This window comes from Gorilla gorilla, chromosome 8 (assembly GCF_029281585.2).
Source record: "Gorilla gorilla gorilla isolate KB3781 chromosome 8, NHGRI_mGorGor1-v2.1_pri, whole genome shotgun sequence".
NCBI classification, from domain to species: domain Eukaryota; kingdom Metazoa; phylum Chordata; class Mammalia; order Primates; family Hominidae; genus Gorilla; species Gorilla gorilla.
In genome coordinates this window covers 55,341,920-55,363,973 of record NC_073232.2, presented here as the reverse complement: position 1 = coordinate 55,363,973, position 22,054 = coordinate 55,341,920, and the positions used below count along the sequence as shown (strand labels likewise).

At 38.4% G+C, this 22,054-nt stretch overlaps 1 protein-coding gene across 22 annotated transcripts in view; it reads right to left on the bottom strand.

Annotated features, from left to right (window-relative positions):
• The window catches only part of ANK3 (ankyrin 3), a 704,894-nt gene that overhangs the window by 352,195 nt on the left and 330,645 nt on the right, over window positions 1-22,054 (bottom strand). For 5 of the 22 annotated variants that reach the window (XM_055354152.2, XM_063710070.1, XM_055354151.2 and 2 more), the window contains exon 1: window positions 8,285-9,076. The exons of 4 other annotated variants lie outside the window; for them this stretch is intronic. In XM_055354152.2, coding sequence (XP_055210127.2) covers window positions 8,285-8,398 — 114 coding nt within the window. In that variant the 5' untranslated portion in view covers window positions 8,399-9,076. Of the gene's footprint in view, window positions 1-8,284; window positions 9,081-22,054 lie in introns of those variants that run through there. 13 more of the 22 variants (XM_055354143.2, XM_055354144.2, XM_055354145.2 and 10 more) reach the window with 8 other exon arrangements.

Genomic DNA, 22,054 nt, shown 5'->3' with positions numbered 1-22,054 from the left:
TCTCCATAATCACAATACATAAACTATATAATGAAGATTTCTTCATTCAACCCAAGCAGTCCTTTCTTTTTTTCCTTTTTCAACATTTATGTTTGAATCTGCAAAATAAAGTTCATTTATTAAAGGAATCATTTGATACTTCCTCTGTCTGTACATAGGGTTCTTAAGCTTTAATATCTGCCTCAGCAATCATTTAGCTACTGAGAGAAGCTAATTAGTACTATTGTTAATGAATAGAAAAATGTATTTAACATATGAGTCTTCAGGAGTATTTCTCAAAATGACAGATTTAATTCCCTGAGGGCTGTGGAAAGTTTGCAAAGAGCTAACTGTGGGACTTAAATGGTTGTTTGGGAATGATAGTCTCTTAGTAAAACTTCATTCACTGTATCAATTCAGCAAATAATTTCGAGTGCTTATAAGGTGCAAAAGTTGTTAAAAATATTCCCTCTTTTTCTCAGTTCTTCCATCTCATTCTTGACTACAATCCCTCAATGACATTTAAGAACCTATACTTTAGGAGGGGAAGTTGGAAACTTGCTAAATACACTCTTTTTATGCAAGGAACCTGGCAAATGCATTTATTTGCAGTATCTCTACTCTTCACAACATGTATGTAAAGAAAAAATAGTATCCCTGTTTGATCAATGTACAAACTGAGGCCCAAAGAAATTTAGTTCATGGCCACACAGCTAATTAGTAGCAGCTTCTCTGTGAACTCACATTGAGCCTCAAGGCCCATTCTCTTCAATACCATGAATTGTAATGCTTAGGCCCAGATACTTCCCCACATCGCTCCTTATTGCTTGCCTGTTTTATTAACGTTTCTAATCTTCTATTAAACAAAATTTACCATGTTTTCTTACTTTCTTTCACTGTATAGATGTCTTACAAAATTGTACTTTATTAGGGTAAAAGAACGCTATTCATCTGATTGGTTCCAAGACAAGGTATTTCTGATTTCAGGGGTACCTTCATGGTACCTTACAAATGCCTCAGTGTCTCTGACTTTCAGTACCTACAAAATCTTGAACTTCCTTCCTTCCAACCCTCTTAGGGCCTAGTTCTATTTCCCCATTTTTTACCATGCAGTCCACACATCCTTCTTCTCCTGTGGTGATGGTATTAGTAGACTTTTTTTCTTCTGCCAAAAGGTAAGCTATATCCAGCAGATATGAATGGTAGTCTCTGTTCTTCCCATTCTAATGAGATGCATCTAAGTTCAAACAAAACTGAGGATATGATCCTAATTAATCAGAAAGTCACCCATGACTGAGAAATCATTTACTAGAACCAATTAAATCTAAATTGAAATCTATATATTTTATAAGCACCTCCCACATTTGACAATAATGGACGATCCCATTTCATGACTCCACTTTGGGTCCATGAAAGCAGAATCCTGGGTGAATGGAATAAGTACCAGAAAAAACTCTGACGTATATGTGAATGATTCAAGCTTGATGTCCTCTGGTTTGCTTTTAACTCTTCTACTTTCAATTCACATAATATAAACTAGAACAACAATTTGGGCAAAACTAGAGCAAATTGCTTGTTATTTCTTGAAAATAAAATTTGAATTATGTGACTGACAATATAATGTTGTATTTAGATATTCTCCTTCAATATTTAACCTATACCTAAATCTATATATATATATGTATATATATATATATATAAGCCAATGCTTTTATTGTTTTTTCAGTAAATGGATTCTATTTTAAAATTTTAAATGCAGAAGTACACTAAGTATAAAGGAATATACAAAGCTAGATTTTGCAGTTAAATTTAAATGATTTATTAAAATTTGAATTAGTAAATAATTTAACTTTCAACATCTCAAAAGTGACAATTTTTTTCTTGATATAAGAATTCACCCTGGATATCCATTAATAAGAATCACCGTTAAGAAAACCTCTCTTGTAGAGGTTTTGATAGCCCAAGCAAGAAACTTACAACCACACAGGCCTTGGTTCCAAGACCAGGTATTTCTGTGACCTGAGGCAAGTTGCATAAACAAACCTCAACTTTGGTTAATGCCTCAGTACATTGGCTAACACTAAATACTCACACTATAGTCCGTTTATTCTTCTGTTCATTTGTCTGTACATTCTGAACAACAACACCAACTGCAACAACACTATGGCTTTTACTTTGTGCCAAGCACTGTTTTAATATTAACTCACTGAAACCCCATTACAACCCTATCCTAAGCACATCCTACTATTACATCCATTTTGCAGGTGGAGAGCCTGAGGCACAGAGAGACTAAATAACTTCCCCAAGGTCAACAGCTAACTGATAGTGCCAGAATCTGAACTCAGACAACCTTACTCTATAGTTCACACTCTTAATCATTACATGATACTGCCTCTCATACACTCATTCACCACCCAGCAAGCCCCAGTTTGGTTGTAGTAGATAATTACACCATCTCCAGCCTCAAGGAGCTCATAGTCTCTTGGTAAGACAGACATGTAAACACATAATTATGGCACAGAATATCAAGTATGCTAATTGACCATGCTCCCTGGAGACCTGGAGTCCATATACTCAATGCAGCAGGGAACAGAGCAAGTTTCCTTGATCTCATAAAGATCTACACAATCTTCTACCATAAAAGTCCAGCTGCTGCAGTACAAAACCTTACTCTTGCCTGGTGTCTTAGGGTGTCAGAGATACCCAGGTAATTAGGAATGGGGAAAGCCTGTAAAACATCAGGAAGCACTGAGCTTCAATATCAAGAAATAACAGTATAGTTCATGTCTTTAAAAAATCTGTTCTCAAACCCTTATATTGTGGCTGACCTTAAAAGAGACTGCTGGCATCTCATTACAATAAACCCAGTGGTTAAATACAGAACCCAAAGTCCTTTGACCCAAGCTCAAGTCTAGGTCCACCAATCACTAGCTATATGACCTCAGACAAGGTATTTTTAAGCCTTAGTTTTACCTACAAAAATGGAGATGAAAATAATGCCTGCCTCATAGGAAAGTCATAGGGAAGAAAAAAGAATAACCCATGGGAATCCTCTGCACATTGCTGACATACAGCAGGCATCTAACACACTGTTAAGTTGTCATTACACAGTGTGTCTGAGGATTTGAAATCCTTGTGTTGGTAATTTTCATTTCTAACTTCCAAAAAATTTAAAAAAAGAATCTTAAGAAAAAACATTAAAATTTACTGCAGAGGGTAAGAAAAACAGACACTACAATACTGAATTAGAGACATAAAGCCTGTCGTTTAAAGTTTCACATGTCTAGAAAATAGCTTATCACTTAGAAGATTTTCTGAAACAAGCCCACTTTGATGTGTAGCTGTGAAAATATTAATGCCACATACTACATACCTTGTATGGCACAGTAATTAAGAGCACAAGCTAGAGAGTTAGACTGTCCAAATTGGAATTCTAGTTCTACCACTGTCTGACTAGGGTGAAAATCTGGGCAACTAGCTTCAAGGCTCAGCCTCAGTCTCCTTGTCTGTAAGATGGGGATAATAAAAAAATACTTTCTCTTCTCACAGGGTTATTAGGAAGATTAAATTAGTCTCCACCTATAAAGCAATGTAATACCCTACCTAGTGTAGAATAAGTGGTCAATAAATGGCCTGGGAGAAAAGACATGAATCCAGGACATTTAATTCTTCCTCTTCCCCTTCAAGCCAGGAACTTGGCAGTTATCCTAGAATCCGATCTCTCTCTCACATCCTGCCTACAATCCATTGCCAAGTTCTACTGAGTCTTCCCCTAAATATCTTTGGTATGCAACACCCCCTCTCCACTGGCATAGTCTCCACCTTGGTTCACACTCAGCATTTCGTGCCTGGATCCCCATCAGAGCTTCCTGACTGCTCTCCCTGCTGCTGCTGCTACAACACGGATGCCTGAGTGACAGCTCTACCCCATAAAGCTATTCACAGTCCTCACTTCTACCACCACCATTAAGGTCTCTCCCCGCTTTGAGCAGGGTGATTTCCAAACTATGCAAGATGGCATATGAAGATCTTCATGCTCTGGCACCTGCTTACTTTTCGTGCCACACACTCAGGTTCCCTTTGCTCCAGGAATTCCAAAATACTGTTTCCCACACAGCCTAATAGTCTCTCCTACTTCTGTTACTTTGGGCATGAGACTCCTGTTCTTCTGCTTGACTATCTTGCTGACTCCTCCTCCAAAGCTCAGCTTCACTGAGCTTCTCCTCTGAGTGCATCTGAGCCAAGTGAGGGTCTTTCTGTGGGCTCCTGGGGCTCCCTCTTCATTCTCTATGGAGGGTGATTAGTGGCTCTTATCTTTCTCCCTCCCTGCCTCTTCTGGGCGTTACTGTAGTGTTGCCACTATGCTTTGATTGGCTTTGTCTCCAACATTTGATGCAATGCGTGATCCACAGAAGTCACTTAATAAATGTTTACTGAATGAATACATGAATACAAGAATGAAGCAATGAATATTTGTTCCTGCTCTGTCACTGATTAACTGTATGTTTGACATCAATAATCAGAAAAGATGTTAATCATGGAATTAATTGTCATTTTATCCCAGTATCTAGCACTGTGTCAGGCGCATGTATAGAGAGAGATCTATCTACCTACTTACCTATCTGTTGAGAGCAAACTCCAAAATGTTTCCTTTTTTAATATAAATTTCATTAGGTCACCTCAAATTTTTTGACAGGACTTGGTAAACATACACAAGCATGTATTCATATACTAACAAAACCCACTTATGGAACAAATTAGGGTCAATTCTAGTAATATCCCTCACTGTTGAAACGTATTTTATAGTGTATGTGGGGAGAGGGCATGACACGCAGGTAACATGGTACCAGAAGCCAACAACGACAGGCAATGTGCTAGGACTGCAGCCTGACCACAAAGAGAGCACGTGTGACTTCAGCCCATCATGGCTTTATGGTAGGATGAGCCACCTACCAACCACTGCTCATGGACCAGGGCCCTGCTGGGAGCAGGGGATATAAACAGCTCTTCTCAGCTACTTGCTCAGTCAGGGCAGGGATCCAGTAATAACCCACCCAAAGGCACTCTATCTACTTTTGGCATGCCTCCCACTGGTTGCCAACCTAAGTGGCCCATGAGCAGAGAAGTGTGAAGGGAAAAAGATATGGCAGGGAAGGGCAGTGGGAAAGTATGGCTAAGGGGCATTTGTAAGTGCATTGGTAAGCGCCTTTTAAAGAAGATACTCATTCAAACTTTTTTTTTCAAGCCAGACAAATTAGTAATAAAAAAGTAAAGTTTCATCCACTTAGACGCATTTCCTTTCAACAAATAGGAAGATTTCCTTTTTCTTAACACTACTTAAGTTATGTCAAGAATAAAACACATCTTTATTAAAACTCAACTAATTATAAATTCCTAGAAGTTCTGTACTGCTTTTTTTTTTTTTTTGGACTGGTAATCATGTACTCATGATTAACATATTCAAAATAGACCATATGTATAATTCATTGAGTTTTAAAAAACTTGATGAAATGTGAATCCAATGTTAAGTCTACATATGTATTATGATTTCATGATAACACATAGTGATATCCCATACTATACGATTCTGTGTCATCACACCTAATCAAGAAAGCTTCGTCTTTGGCCTTGCTCAAACCTGAACTGCAGGAGTGTCATGGACCAAATTCCTTATTTTATAAACTAGATACTCTTTAGGATTTTCCCAAGCTTTTGAGTGTATCCACTATTACTTTTATGTGATTAAAAGCTCCTGGCCCGGCGTGATGGCTCACGCCTGTAATCCTAGCACTTTGGGAGGCCGAGGCGGGTGGATCACCTGAGATCAGGTGTTTAAGACCAGCCTGGCCAACATGGCGAAACCCCATCTCTACTAAAAGTACAAAAATTAGCCGGGCATGGTGGCGGGTGCCTGTAATCTCAGCTACTAAGGAGGCTGAGGCAGGAGAATCATTTGAAGCCAGGAGGTGGAGGTTGCAATGAGCCGAGAACATGCCACTGCACTCCAGCCTGGGCAACAAGAGTGAGACTCCATCTCAAAAAAAAAAAAAAAAATCCTATACGATATTTCTGCATATGAACAAGAGCAACTATCCCCATAATAACCCACAAAATATTTAGAAGCAGCATTTTTTATTGACATGAGGTCTACAACATGGAACGAAGTAGCTCATAGGCCTTCATCAGGATCTTAGAAAAAGGTGGGGAAAAAGAAACTCAAAATCATAACAATTCCCTTTATAGAGGAATGAGGGTCATATATGGCTATGCCACTGAAGGAAATCTAGAGTGTTTTCAAAATAATTCAGTCTTAACTTTGTACATTACAAGTATTATATGAAATAATTTGACTATGAATATTATATCTTCTGTAATACACTGTATCTTACAGAATATACCTATTTTACTATGTTAAGAATTAACAAGTACAACAGCAATGAAAGTGTTATCCATGAACCAGTTTTAGGATCTACTCTGTGAGTGTCCTGAGAACAAAACGTTTAAATCCACTTGCACATTTACAATAGCGATATTGATATTTCTCCTTGTTCCCTTCTGGTTGCTAAGAGATTTACATTGGACAGACTCTGTTGTACTGGTAACAAAGCACTTTGGTCCACAAAGCATTTGCTACAGCTCATTGAGTCCAGAAACTCCCTCTGCCTCACCCCTTCCCTATTTTGCTTCCAAGTCAAACAGGGACCCAGGCACAAAGGTAACAGATCTGTCATCACTGCTACAGAAAACTGCTGTACATAAACCTAGCTAGCCTAACAACCCTAACATATAGTGTCAATATTAATATGACACCATATCTTCATACAAATATATGTACCTTTTCCATGTTTCTTAGAAGCTAGTTTATCACGGTGGGGGTAGGCAGAGATGTATGGACTGGGGGCAAGTGGTAGTGACCTACCCACAGAGAAACCTCACACAATAAAATTAGACCAGAATCTAGCAAAGTACGGCAATTTCATAACAACTGTGCTGTGCAAGGCTTTGAAATACGCCTGCACACAATTTCTTAACCCAAGTTTGTATTTTTATGAAAATATATTCAAGAAGTTTATTTACAAGAATATCAAAGTAGGAACTATCTATATTTAACATCTTGCAGTGAAACAACTGCAGTTCTCCAGCTTCAATCTCAAAGTCAGCTATGCAACAAAAGGCAGAGAGTCTTCTATAGATCCTAACTCTGAAGAAAATGGCAAAGGTACCGGGAATATTCATGGTCACTCCTGAAGAGGGGTACATGTGGGAGATGCAATCTGCATGTCATTTAGAAAGCACATGCCTTACTGCTCAAATTAAGGATATCTTTCCTTTGGGAATTTTCACAAAGACACATAAAAATGCTTTATGACCTGCCTTTCCTATTCAGATCACAGAGTTTTAGTCAATTTTTATTAATTATCATGGAGGAAAAGTGCTTTGGGGTCTTACTCCCGGCTCAGTACCTAGGAGTCATATTTAAGGGCACTCTAAGTACTCACGGGCTATAATAAATCACCACTGACCCAGAATATTCCTCCTATTTTCCCCCTGCCTTGGAATATCAGTAAGGAATCATCAATGCCCATGCTTTGATCTAAAGCAATCAGTGTTGAAGGTTGCAGGTTACTGGAATTCCTGAGTTCAGGATAATCACTTTCACCCAGCAGGGAAAAACAAACCTCTGTGATTTCAGCTTTATTTAACAAAAGAAAGTTATTTCTAGCAGCTTATTTCCATTGCACAACTTGACAAAAAGCACCTTATAAAAATAAGAGGCAAAAGGAAAGAAAGAGGAAATAAAAGCAAAGCAGGAAATGACTTTTGTGCTACGTCTCTAAGGTCACAGATCTGCCTGGGAAACGCACGCATGTGACACAGTTCCAGCACAAAAGCTCTTTTTCCATGAGACAAACCTCTAAGAAGTACAAAGCCTGGTTCTCTGGCCTCTCCCTCTAACCCAAGTCACCGCAGTGCATTTCACCTTGACTGGGCTGTGAAGAAACTACTTTTGTAACTCCCTCACAGCACCTTTCCATGTCATGGAAACATGCCCATGCCTATATAAAGTGAAGCACACTTTCCGCATAGCCCTGCAATCACCCCACAGGAGAAAACCGTCCCTCTTGCCTTGCCCATCCTATGGCCATGTTCTGCCATAGGGTTTATCATCTGTTCCCAATTTACACACCCAATTTACACTCTACCCAGCATGTAAAAATAACCCTTAATGCTTCTAACAGATGCCAGAGGGAGATTAAAACAAAAAGAATCCAGGCAAGATATATGCTCTGGCATACATAGATACCTTTTTCTTCCGATCCCGGGACCGTTTGCGGTGTTTCCTTTTTTTCTCAGGCTCTTCTTCAGCATTGATTTCTAAATCCCTGTTTTTCTTTAATTGTGAGGCTGCATGAGCCATAATGCATTTAAAAAGATCCTCTCAAGCACGCACGGCTTCCTTGTAAAAGGTGATATCCTCAGGCACCTTTAATCAGGCTTACGGCAGCATTCCAATCACTAGAGAGAAAGCTTTGACTAGAAGCAGGAAGATATTCACAATGCAAAGATGCTGGAGAAGCTGAAGCTTTTAAAAACCCAAATGATGGTGTCCGGACTTCATCCTACACCTTCCTCTACCTGAACCTTTACAGGAGAGTACAGCCATCGTAATGCATTTACCGTAGTGAAGAAGACAGCTGGGACAGAGGAAGCTGTATTATGGCTGTATCCCCTGCCACCAGCTGGAAGTGTCTAAGTGATTCCTCGGAAGGGGGAATGCTGCAAAGGATGCTTCTCCAAAGGGGAAGAATCAAGAGTCACCACACATGCAGAAGCAAAAATCCAGCGCTAATTCTGAAAACCTATTTTAGAATCCTTTGAAAAAAAGAAAAGGCTGCAATTTATACATCACCACTAGATCTACACGGAGAATAATTTAACCCCTGATAGAATGGAGCTGTTCCTACTTTAGTTCAACTGCTGATGGTGACAAAATATATAAAATAAGATTTCAAAAAACACACTAAATTTTGCTATGGAGATCCTGACTGCATTACAGGGAAAACAATGCATGTATTGCCTGTCTCAACAGTGCATCCTTTATGCTGAACTATCAATCCAAATGCATTTTGTGGGGAGGACTACAGAAGGGCTTGTTGTCTTTTAAAAACAACATGCTGATTACAACACATCATACAGAAAGACGTGAGCATATTGGTGTATGGAACAGATGCCTGATTCATAGGAGGTTCCCCAGGACTCTCCTCTCATGGGGTCTGAGGGTCAGGAATCTGTGCTGTAATCAGTGTTTCTGAGTCACTGAAATGCAGATTTGCTTTCATGTTAGGGTTTGCTTCAATCACCTTACTATTTTTGCCACCTGAGTTCTCAATGACTGCAGCCTCTGAATATTCATTACGTGAAGTGAAGCAGCAGCAGTGCTCAAGGCCTGCTGGGGTGTCTTCTGCTAGGATGCACACACTGGAAGAAATCTAATAAGTCGGGAGTCATTTGCACACATACTACACAGTATTCACAGTAAGCGCTTTAGCAAGAAACTGCTGAAATGTCAGGCTGGGCCTAAAACATATGAGACCTAGTAAAAAAAAAAGAAAACACACACACACACACAACAATTTCACCAAGAAAATGAGTCAGAAAAAAAAAAAAGATGTTCTGATGAAAATACTTTGTTAGCATGTGTGCTTCCGATACAAAAGTCCATAACTTTGGCGGTCGGTGCATTTGACTTTGTAGGGCTGAAAGTGTAGGTGTGTAAAGGACAGAGCACCAAGTCCAATGCATCATGTGAGGATTTGGTTGGGGTTCTCTGGAGCTGTTGTTTGTCTGCTTCACAAAGAGTGCCAAGTGTGAGTTCCTGCAAACAACTTTTACTCACCATACTTCTAGATTTGGGGTTCAAAGGTCTTTCCTCTTTTCCTCTTGTAGGATGCTTTATAGTCTCTGCGAAGCAGTGATAAAAATGGGAAGGGAAAGAATCAGGGACCATGGCATCCCATTCCTACTACCAATGGACTGCACACTTCTCTGAGGCCTCACGGTGAACCACAGGGAAACCACGCTGGTCATAGAGTTACCAAGGGCCTACTATGTGCACCGATGCTCACATGCTTGCCTTCCACACAAACTATCTTCATGAAGAAAGAGTTCTGGAAAGTTTCTCCATTGCCTATGAAACCATACAAAAATGGGGAAAAATGAAGGTGGGGGATTAAATGTAATTCAGCTCCAAAAGCAGATGAAAGGTATTTGGGTCTTTGTAGTAAAAATGAGTGTTTTTCTACTAAGATATTTTACTGTATTAGTAACAGGTGGGGTAGAGTAAAAATTAAAACTTCGTATGCATTTTCCCAATATAAATCGTCTTATACTTTTGAAAAACATTCATACAATTTCTTTTATTTTCAGCAAGTTGAAGAGAACAGCCAGCTAAAAAGCTGGCGTCTTTCCCACTGGCTCCTGGATCATCTTTTCTTTCTTTATAGACGCTAATGATACTTTAAAATATATTTAGAAGTGTGCTTGATCAAGTAACTTCTCCGTCTGAGGCTGGCAAAGCACTATACTTTTCATTGATTTCTATCGGCAAAAGTATAGTTGGAAATTAGGAAAATAAGCCACAGGTATTTTTCAACATACTTCTCTCTAGAATAACTCTTTGCTTCCCCCCAATGTTCAGAAGTTGAGAATGTGTCATGGCTTTTTAGGACTCTATAATGTGACTTTTTTGTTGCCTTGGATTTTCCCTTATCTCAGTAAGTGGTTAGCCCATCAAAAATAAATCCTAAGGTATAGCTTGCTCAGATTACTTTTTTAACAGCAAATGTGATCTTTTATCTTCCATTTCTGAACTAGAACTTTGAACAGTGACTCTACTAAGAAAGGCAGCCCTGTGGGTCCTAGGTTTTTGACTGTGATATTACTAAAGGCTAAATCCCTTTCTCTCTACACAGCAGACATCCTGACAAGTAACTCTCAAGCTCCTTGTGTACTTATTCTCAACACAAAGGCATTGACTCAAGATAGCCACAAATGCCAGTTGCCCCCCAAAACTGAATTGACAGTTTTATCAATAGTTCCAGAAAGCCTTTATTATAGCTGAAATGAAAACATTAAAACAACTTTTAAAAACTTTATTCCTTGACTAAAGTTTTATCAAACATTTCCACTTAAATTTCAAGAACTTATGGCCATTTGGGAGATTAAAAACTGGTATGAATCTTTAAAGTACAACCAATCGTCCAACTGGTACAAGCTCATGTGTCTGAGAAGTGGGGCAGATCCCCGGTAGCAACAAGAATGAGATGCAAACATGGCCTTAGAGGAAACAACAGTACAAGGTCCAGTCAGGCCGACGGTCACCTCCCTCTACAGCAACTTCTCCAGTCCTACTACTTGCCATTGACCATGAGAATGTTTACATAGGACTTACATAGGATGGGCGTGGCCCATGCACGGAATGTCAAAGCTATTAAAAGCTTAGGGTATGCCGGGCACGGTGGCTCATGCCTATAATCCCAGCACTTTGGGAGGCTGAGGTGGGCAGATCACTCGAGGTCAGGAGTTCGAGACCAGCCTGGCCAACATGGTGAAACCCCATCTCTACTAAAAATACAAAAATTAGCTGGGCATGTTGGTGTGCACCTGTAATCCCAGCTACACGGGAGGCTGAGGCATGAGAATCACTTGAACCTGGGAGGCAGTGGTTGCAGTGAGCTGAGATCACACCACTGCACTCCAGTCTGGGTGACAGAGCAAGACCCTGTCCCTTGGCTCCCCCCTCCCTCCCCCAAAAAAGAAAAAAAACGCTAAGGACAAAAATTCTTAAGTGACTTCCCTTTCTCAAGAAAAAAAGAAAAAATCTGTTCTTGTTTTATAAAAGTCCCAGGTACAAGAATTCCTAAGCCATGCTTCCAAAATATAGTACAGAGAGATCTTTCAAATTTTTATTAGCTGAAGAAATCATTCTTCAAATAAGTCCTACAGGAAAGGTACTTATAATAAACATAACAGCGGAGCTGCATGGCTGAATGGAAAAATGGTATCCTGGAGCCCCAGCTCTTTGGCTCTCCCAGCCCTCCTCCAGAAGGCAGCTTTGGTGAGCACAATTTGAAAGCCACCATACTGCCCCAAAGAGTCTCAGTGTTTTCCCTGCTTGCAGCTTTGTTACTAGAAGTTATGTCAAAAAAGTGATTATCCCTGCTAAAAATTGTCCGAAATAATTTTTTTTAATTTATTACCAGAACTAACAACTTTCATGTAGAGTGCTTCCCGCCTGGGCATTATTAGAGCATGAATCTTCTATAAAAACAATAAAAATATCTTTCCATTTTGGGCATATGGAGTAATGGGCATACTCCAGATAACATCTAATCCAGGAATCAAACAATTGTGACTAAATATTCCACTGAAAATAAAGCCAAATCAGTTCATTAGGATGCCTTAAAGACTTTAGATATCACAGCCAAGTATTTCTCCCCGCTCATTTTTCACATACACCTTTCCAGGATTTCAAGAAAAGCTCTAAATATTAATTCAGCCAATTAATAACTTGACTACTCTTTCTGGTCATTTCATGTTGTGTGTCTACCTTGTTGAGCTGAGTTGACACACAAACTAATAACAACATATGTGGTTTCCACAGAGATGACACTGTCACTTGGGGATTTTGAAGTTACAAGAGCTGTGCACATTTAAAAAATATTACACTGTGCTATAAAGAAGGAGAAGATGGGGAGTATATAGAATAATGGAAGATGGAAGTAAGAAAGAAACTAAAGAGAGAAATGGTTCCAGGGCTGCCAGGGAGGGTGTGCCTCCTCAACCCTAATCCAGGTTCCTGGTAATGAGGCAAGTGTGTGTTTTGATGGAATGAGAACGACTTCATGCTGCACCCACTTCAGTTTTCTCAGAAGCAGAGCAGCCTTGCCATAAGAGATAGTCAAAATATTTCTTCTTCACAAAGAAATCTGGATCCACGATCATTTCATTAATTATTGGCATCCTAGATGATATCAAGAGACCTAGAGCAGGTTTTGGAACAAGGTGAAGGAACAGGAAAGAAAACAAGCACTAAACTTGTCAATGGTTATAAATGACAAAATAAAAAACACACACCTGGAAAATTTTTAATTCACAGTCTCATATTATTTTTCACTTTTAGATGAGACATATGAAGTTCTTAAAACAAAAAACTGTGACTGGATAGCATTGAGGGACTGGTAGCCATTCATACACCCCTTGTAGGGGGTGGCACCTCTGGATAACAAGCACTGGCCTTGGTGCCATCTGTCTTAGCACTTAGTCTGCCCTCTTTCCCCATCCATCTGACTATCCGGCTTGACCTCAGTGCTGCAGAGAGAGCCAGCTGGTCCCAAGCATGCCAGCTGCCTCTGTGACCTCACATGGGCAGACAGGAACAGGCACATGAGGAGGCTTCCCCAAGGTCTCTCCATCACACCCACACTGGCCTGCAGAGAGGAGGAGATCCTCCATTGCACACAGAAGGCCCCCACAGCCATGTCTGTGGTGTCTGTTTAACCCAAAGGAGTAGACTGGTAGTGCCTGGCAGAGTTCTGAGTACAAAGCAGGCACCAAGAGAGGAGTGCGAGGAAGATGAACCACATGCCACTTCCTCTCTGCGCTCTGGCTCTTGTAAAAGGAGGCAGCTGGACCAGATGACTTCGATGACAGTCCTCACTCTTCTAGAATACTGTGATTTGATGTGATAGGAGGGTTTGGGTGTTTGCAAATTTAAAAAAATATATAAGGAAGGTTTATTCAAGCAGAGTTTATATATAATCTGCACTGGCCAATACAGTAGCCACTAGCCATATGTGGCTACTGGTAGGGAAACGTGAGTAGTGTAACTGGAGAACTAAATATTTAGTTTTATTTAAAATTTCAAATTAAAATTGATATTCAATTCAGACACTAGAACACACGCAAGTGTGTTTGGAACAATTTGGATATGCGAATCTACTTTTCTAACTTTAAATTTTATGATATAACATACAGATCAAATATTTCTGACAAAAATTTTGCATCCAAATTGAGACGTAAAATACATAACAGGTTACAAGATTTAGTACCAAAAAATGCAAAGTAGCTCAATGATTTTATATATTGATTCACGTTGAAATAATATTTGGGATATGTTCAGTTAAATAAAACATATTATTAAATTAATTTCACTTTCTTAAAGCTTTTTAAATGTGGTTATTCGAAATGTGAAATTAGATGCATGACTTACACTCCATTCCTACTCGACAGCACTGGTCTACATAAAGAACTTACACAGTACTCACAAAAAGAGAGCCCGATCTGTCAGAAATTGTCTTCCTGAAGGCAGGTGTTTCATCAAACAAGCAGAGAACACTTAGCAATCAACTACTATGCCTCTTTCTTTCTTTCTTTCTTTCTTTCTTTCTTTCTTTCTTTCTTTTCTTTCTTTCTTTTTTTTGTTCTCTCTCTCTCTGTCTCTCTCTCTCTCTCCCTCTCTCTCTCTCTCTCTCTCTTTCTTTCTTTCTTTTGTAGAGGTGAGGCATAAAGATATGTTCTCAGGCACTTGTGCCTAAAGAAGCATTCGTGTGCTCATGGACGTGTTCCCTCACCCTGCTGGTCACTGTGTTCAGCACCAGGGACATATAGAGAAATGAGACTTGATCCTTGCCCTCAAGTTTCCATGGGCGAGAAAGACAAGGACACCAATAATTAGAACACACAGACAGGTGCTACAGAAGCAGGGATGGGGTAACGTAAAACAGAATGAAGAGGTCAGCACTCAGCACAATGCTTTCTAGGTCAGATCTCTTTTCGCTACCCATGAAACTTACAATTTCACAAGTGACCCCTTGACATTCTAGTCAACATGCCCAACTGCTCATAACCTGAACAGAGAATACAAAACTCCCTTTACGCCCTGGCTACTACTGTTAGTGCTGGTGATACAACGGGGAATGAAGCCGATAAGATCCCCTTTTCAGAAGCTTCAATTCTTGAATATCGAGCCAGGGAGTAAACAAATAAAAAAATGAACAAGATAATTTTAGATAGTAACAAGCGCTATGAAGAAAATAAATTAGTATGGGTGAATTGAAAGTGACCAGATAGGAAACAATTGTTTTCGAACTCTCTGCTTCCTTCCATGTTTAGATTCCCCAGGAAAAATAAATCAAGACAGTGAGGAGCCAGCTGAATCAGGTATTTCACTCTATTAGGGTAGTAATTCTCCAAAAATTGCCCTCTAACCCAAGAAATTCATTTAATAGTGAAGAGTGACTGGTTTCTCAAGTAATGTGTTCAATTCAAATATACTTATTACTGAAGATAATAGATATGCTTTGGTAACACTTATCTCTTAAACTATTTGTATAATTATGGTTTCCATCACCTTTATTAACTTATAGCTTAATAACAATTCAAAAAGACTGATAAAGTATAACCACCAAGTAATGAAATAAATTCTCCTGTGTACCTTGTGGAAATAAGTCTTGTTGTTTCATAGTCAAATGTAACATTCTATGAAATGATTTCTTCTGATAATTCAATAAACTCTCGTAATTTAATGTCTATATAGTAATTATATTTAAGTTGGCCAAAAGGAAATATAATGAAAGTAACTAAGTAAGGCAAAATAGCTCTTACGCCAACTTTGTCGCTAAGTAGCTATGAGACCTTACAGAGACCTTATCCTACCTAGTTTCTGTTTCTGTATCTGCAACATGAAAGGAATTCTTAACTCTCCCAACATACACGCTGTGATGCTGAAATCCAATTACAGTAAGGATGAAGTGATTGATTTTTGCATCCTTTTATGTTGGTGAGTTCTGACCAAGATATAAGGAAAGCAAATTCACTTTCAAAACATTTCTTTCAAGAAGCAACTTAAAGGCAAAGGTACAAAGGAGATTGTATTTGAAGATTCAGGAAACTGTTGGCCCAGGAATCATTTGCTGACCCTGTGTAGGAGGAATGGAGCAGCACATATAAGAAAGCAAAGGATCTTATCTCTAGAGAACGAAGCATTTAATTCGTTGATTTAGGAGGTCATACTTATAGTAGGATTAAAAAAAAAAACTAAACACTACGCCAGATACTATAATGAAAATCAGTCAAATTTCAGACTAAAACTCAGATAATAATTCTTTAGCATATTGTGGAACATATCCACCATGCAGAAATTTAAGTCTAACAAAAAGACATCTTATTTTCTTGGATTTAGCAATGAACTGACTTCCTGCCATGGAAAGGGCTACATGTAGAGTTTATAGCCTCATCCTTCTGTAGAGTGGAAATAACACCTGCTTCTTCCCTATCTTACTAGTGTGTTTCAATAACCAATGTCTATGAAGCAACACGGACATCACAGAGAACAAAAACATTAACACGCAAACACAGGACATCATCTTGTTGGGGAGACAGTAACACAGATTGGCTGGCACTCAGGGTTCCTGAGTAGATTTGGGATTCGCCCTCTTCCTACTTGTCCTTGAACTTGGCAAGTGTTAGCAGGTTTTCTCTTTCATGTTGTTTTGGAAGGCAAATTGGAATCAGACTAATTGAGCTTCATGTTATATGTTCCACAACTTTGCAACTTTTTCCTTGCCCTTCCATTAGATCATGCCAATATAATCACAAGAACGATTAAAGTTTGAATATTCAAAACAGTCTGTTTGGAATATAAGGTCCTATGTTTTGGAGATAAAGGTGATGAGGTCCTTTCAAAAAATACAACTCCAGAACAATTTTTTCATTCTTTCCCAATATCTTTTAAAAAGGGGCTGAGAGTGAACAGCATTGTTTGTAATACTGTGAGGTATTCGTTGATTCAGGCAGATTTCATCCTACTTATCTTTTGTATCTTCTAAGACATGAGTCAGCAAACATTTTTGTAAAGGGCCAGAGAATAAATATTTCAGGCTCCAAAGGCCAGGTGGTCTCTGTTGCACCTAATGGACTCTGTGAAAAAGCAACCAGAGACAATATGTAAGGGTATCAAAGTGTCTCTCTAATCCAATAAAACTTTATTTATGGACATTGAAATGTGAGTTTCATATAACTTTCAGGTGTCACCAAATATACTCCTTGTTAATTTCTTTCTAACCATTTAAAATGTAAGTAACATTCTTAGCTTACAGGCTAACCAAAATAAGGCTGGATGTGGCCTGCAGGCCTGTTTGCTGACTGCTCTTCTGAGGTAGCACATTGTTAATAACATATCATTCTGAGGGTCTTTGGGAAAGGGTGAATGGACAGCATGGTCAAAACCTGATGCTTGGAATATTTATGTGTACATACATGTATATGTGCATACCTGTATGCATATACACACAGGTATATGTGCATACATGTATGTATACATGTGTGGATGTGTGTATTCACATAATACCCATGAAAATTTGTCCTCTGGATTTGAACATGATCACTGACATTTCAGTGATGGAAAAACATAGTTGCTATGTACATTTTCTATACCATGTCCACACAGATAACATTTCTTTAATTCACTCATTTAACAAATATTTATTGGGTACCTTCTTTAATGAAGCAGCATAATCCAAACATTATTTAAGACACCCAGACTCAACAAATGGTCAGTGAGCATAAGTAAGAAAACAATTTTAAGTAGTACAGGTGATTGCATATGGCATTCACTCAATGGTCATCTTCCCTGGAGTGAACCTCTAGCAGTGTCATAAACACAATGCCCTGTATGCAATACATAGGATATCTGGTTCACTATGTCCGGTTCCTCCCCTAGGGTGGGGAGAGGGCATAGGAAGTTCTGATGCTTTATATTTTATTTGTAATTTCCTATTATATACGACACATATCTTACTTCAATTACTTTGTAGAGCACATAAATTACTTCAATTACTTTTAGGGCAACACATGGGAATACACAGATATTTATGGGGTATCGCCTATGTATGTAATACTGTACTAAACCCAGTGGAAAATTAAAGAGAAAATGCATAATCTTTTTAAAAATCAGAATCATGATTACAGACTTACAGGCTTCTTTTTGGCATTATTTCATTAAAAAAACTAAACTTGGAGGTTTGTCAACAGTTAACGAGTGGTGCAAATTTTAAACAATTATCTGGCCATTAAAGATGTGGAAGTTATGGAAAGAACGAGCTCAGGTCTGTGACCTAAAAGAAACTCTATCTACTCTGAAAGTGAATACATTGTCCTTTAAGAAATGTAAGATGCTTGTTCCCCTTCTCTCACCCCATCCTCCTCCCTCCCACCACGCATGCACAAAATTGTTATTCAGAGAAAGGGAAGGGCCAGATGGTTTTGGGGATTAGCAATGAGGAAAGGCCCAAGTTTCACCTCAAGGTTGTTATTAAATTCTAGCGCAGATTGGCAGGGATACAAAACCAGGGCCATCGGAGAGCTCTCTGGGAGTCTTGGTCCAGTTCCTAATGAGCAGGTGTTGACATGGAACAAGCTGCCTGAACAACGGAGCTGCAGGCAAGGAGCCGCTACAGTTACCCAGGTGGACTGAATCTGCCCCAGTGCTTCCGCCGGCACAAGAAAGCTTGCACTAAACTCCGTACACTTAGCCATCAGTAATCAGTATCTAGGTTTTGCTCCTTCCCGCAACAAACCAAATAATTTAATGAAAAAATTTAAATTGTGGTCTTTTCTGCAGAGGTGGTGATATTGCAACACTTTGCTCCACTCTAAAAATTCTTTCCAGCATACATCTAATTTAAATCAAATTTAATTTGGGTTACAGAAAGTTTCAATACCCCTGGGCATTACCGAGTGTCCGTTACATTAGCCCTTTTCTAGATGAAAATTAGCTTGAACAATCTATTCAATGAAAACAAAATATAAATCAAAACCTCCAATACAGTGTGTGTGTGTGTGTGTGTGTGTGTGTGTGTGTGTCTGTGCGTGCGCGCGTGCAGCCATGGCACTAAAATCTAGTAAGATTTGGCTAAAGTCTGTACTACACCAGTGATAACAGTGGGATTTGCTAAATAGAAATACCATTTTACTACAGATGTGTAATGGATATTACTTTGTCAGTGAGCTCTTCAGTCAGACTGGTGAGACAAGCACAGGATAACAACCAGTGGTTTAAAACAGATGCGATATTTGTGTCTATTTTTAACAATAATTTTCTAGCCAATTTGAGTTTTTAAAAAGATTTCAGATCCTATGAATAGGAGTTATGGGAAAGGAATAAGAATGCTGATTCGGCTTCCAACCAAAACCTTTTACAAGTCTTTCTCACAGTAATGTCAAATAAAAAAGAAATCATGCTTATTTAAAAAGAATTGCCCCACTTTATGAGTACTTGTGAGTATTAACAGCAGAAACAACAATCCTAAGGTAACTACTGCATTTCATGATAGCATATTCTATCAAGGTGGCAATAAAACCAGTCTTGGGGATAAGCAGATCATTCCAAGGTTTTTTTTTTACATTACAATAAAAACTTTATTTATAAAAGCAGGTGCAGTCTGCAGGTGCAGTTTGCCTTTAGATTCTGAAGAAACAAGTCTTGCTTCAGGTTAGGGGAATTTCCTGTCATATCTTGAATTATATTTTATTTATTTTTTAATTTTTAAGTTCTTGGGTGCATGTGCAGGATGTGTAGGTTTGTTACACAGGTAAACGTGTGCCATGGTGGTTTGCTGCACCTATCAACCCATCACCAAGGTGTTAAGCCCAGCATGCATTAACTATTTTTCTCAATGCTCTCCCTCTCCCCACCCCACTTCCCAACAGGCCCCAGTGTGTGAAGTGACTCTGCAGGCTTTCTAAAGCTCAAGAGCTCTTCCTGCATTGAGGGTGGAAACAAAAAAATAAAAATAATTTTGAAAACTGTGGCTGTGTAGAGCTTTTCTGTAAAAGTCATTTTTATTCATTTTTCCTGTCTTCAACATATATTCATTCTAAAAATTTCAAATCATGGATTTAAAAATCAGAAAAACAAAAAATATACATTATGCTAAGTGAAATAAGTCAGTCACAGAAAGACAAATACTGCATGATTCCACTATATGAGGTATCTAAAACAGTCTACTTCATAGAATCAAAGAGTGGGATGGCGGTTCTCAGGGGCTGTGGAGAGTGGGAAATGGAGGTTACTAATCAATGGGCATAAAATTTTGGTCAAGCAACATGAATAAGCACTAGAGACTTGCTGTATATCTTTGCACTGATAGGCAATGATACTAAACTGTACTGTACGCTTAAAAATTTTGTTAAGAGTGCAAATATCATGTTAAGTGTTCTTACCACAATAAAATAAAATTTTAAAACTGCCACTCAAAAAGCACAGGATAAATAAAAGGAAAATTTCAGCTAGGAAGAATTTTTTAAAAATTGTATTGCCACTATTCAGAAATGAGTACCATTAGTATTTTGTTGTATATTATTCCAAGCATCTCTTTATGTTTATATGTATTTAAATGTAACTATTTTACCAAGAATATAATCATTCAAGTAGTTTTACAATCTACTTTAAAATGTATTATGTGTTAACATATATAATGAATATCCATGCAAATCACTAAGTCCTCTTCTATAACTTTTAAAAGGTTGTATAATATTCCATGTGATGTACATGTCATTTTTTAAACCAGTCCCTTTCTATTACGCATTTAGATTGCCTCCAATTTTTTTATGAGAGAAACAATGCTATAAATGACCACTTATCACCAGATGAGTTCATATACCCATTAAGTAACTTAGGATAAATTTCTGGAGGTAGATTTCAGGAAAGGTGAAATCAACCTGACTTAATGGCTAGGCTAAAATATATACTTAAGAGACTGGTGGAATTAAACTGTATTTCTATCATCCCATTCCCAACTCTACTTATATATTCTCTGTCCAAGAATTTTCTGTGACAGTTGGCAGACAGAATGGGGACCTGGAGAAATATATTATCTATGCTATGTTTCATTTTACTTACAACTTATTAACAGCTGTAAATTATTTAAAACCCAAGCTGTTTTTTAAACCCAAAGTCAAAATATTCACGATAATATTTACCAGTGCCACATTTTGAATTATTCAAGTATTATGGATCATAGAGCAGTAATATTGATCAAAAAAGAGCTTAGAACTATACTGGTTTGGGGTTGTGTGGATAACCAAAATAAATGATTTATAAAACTAAGAATATAAATTTAAAAATGCATAAGTATTAATGGGGTAAATGGTTTTGATGAGACACCAAAGAATTTACTGCTCAGTAAGGCCTGGGAGGATGCCTGAGGATTACTGTATCATAACATTGATGGTAACATTAGACTACTTACATGAACTGTTAAATTCATAACAAATGGTGTATACATTTGTAATATGCCTTAACATGCAGGAGATTGAAATAAATGATCCTATATGCACACTCACTTGGAATTGTTGGTGAACTATATTTTTCCTCCCTATAAGTCTGAGTTGTTTATGTGACTGGCTTTAGGCAATATAATGTATAAAAAAGAACAAAAGCAATTTTGCACTAGTCCAAGCCTAGGCCTCAAGAGAATTTGCACACTTCCATTCTGTTTAGGAACATGGCCAAGCTACCATGTCAAAAAGCCTGGGTTAGCCTGGTAGATAATCAGAGACATGTGGCCCATCACCCCCCACCCCAGACAACAGCCAGCCAAGCCCCAGCAGCAGCATCACCTAGCAGACTGGCAGGTAACCAAAGACCCTATTTGTGGGAACCTGCCTGAACCATAAGAACTGCCTGGCTGATTCCAGCCCAGTGGCCAGCCCACAGTTACATAAGTGGTTATTATTTTAAACCACTAAGTTTGGGGTGGTTTGTTATGCAGTGCAAGTAACTGATACCAAAAAAGGCTGAGAATATGAATCACAAATACTGGGCATAAAAGAGGGACTATCACTACAAAACATATAGATATGAAAAAGGAAAGTAAATATTATGAACAACTTTATGCTAATAAATTGAAAATTTAGATAAAATGAATATATTTCTCAAAAAATACAACTTATCAAAACTGACACAAGATGAAAAGGAAAATCTAAGGAGCCTATGTAGAAATTGAAATTACTA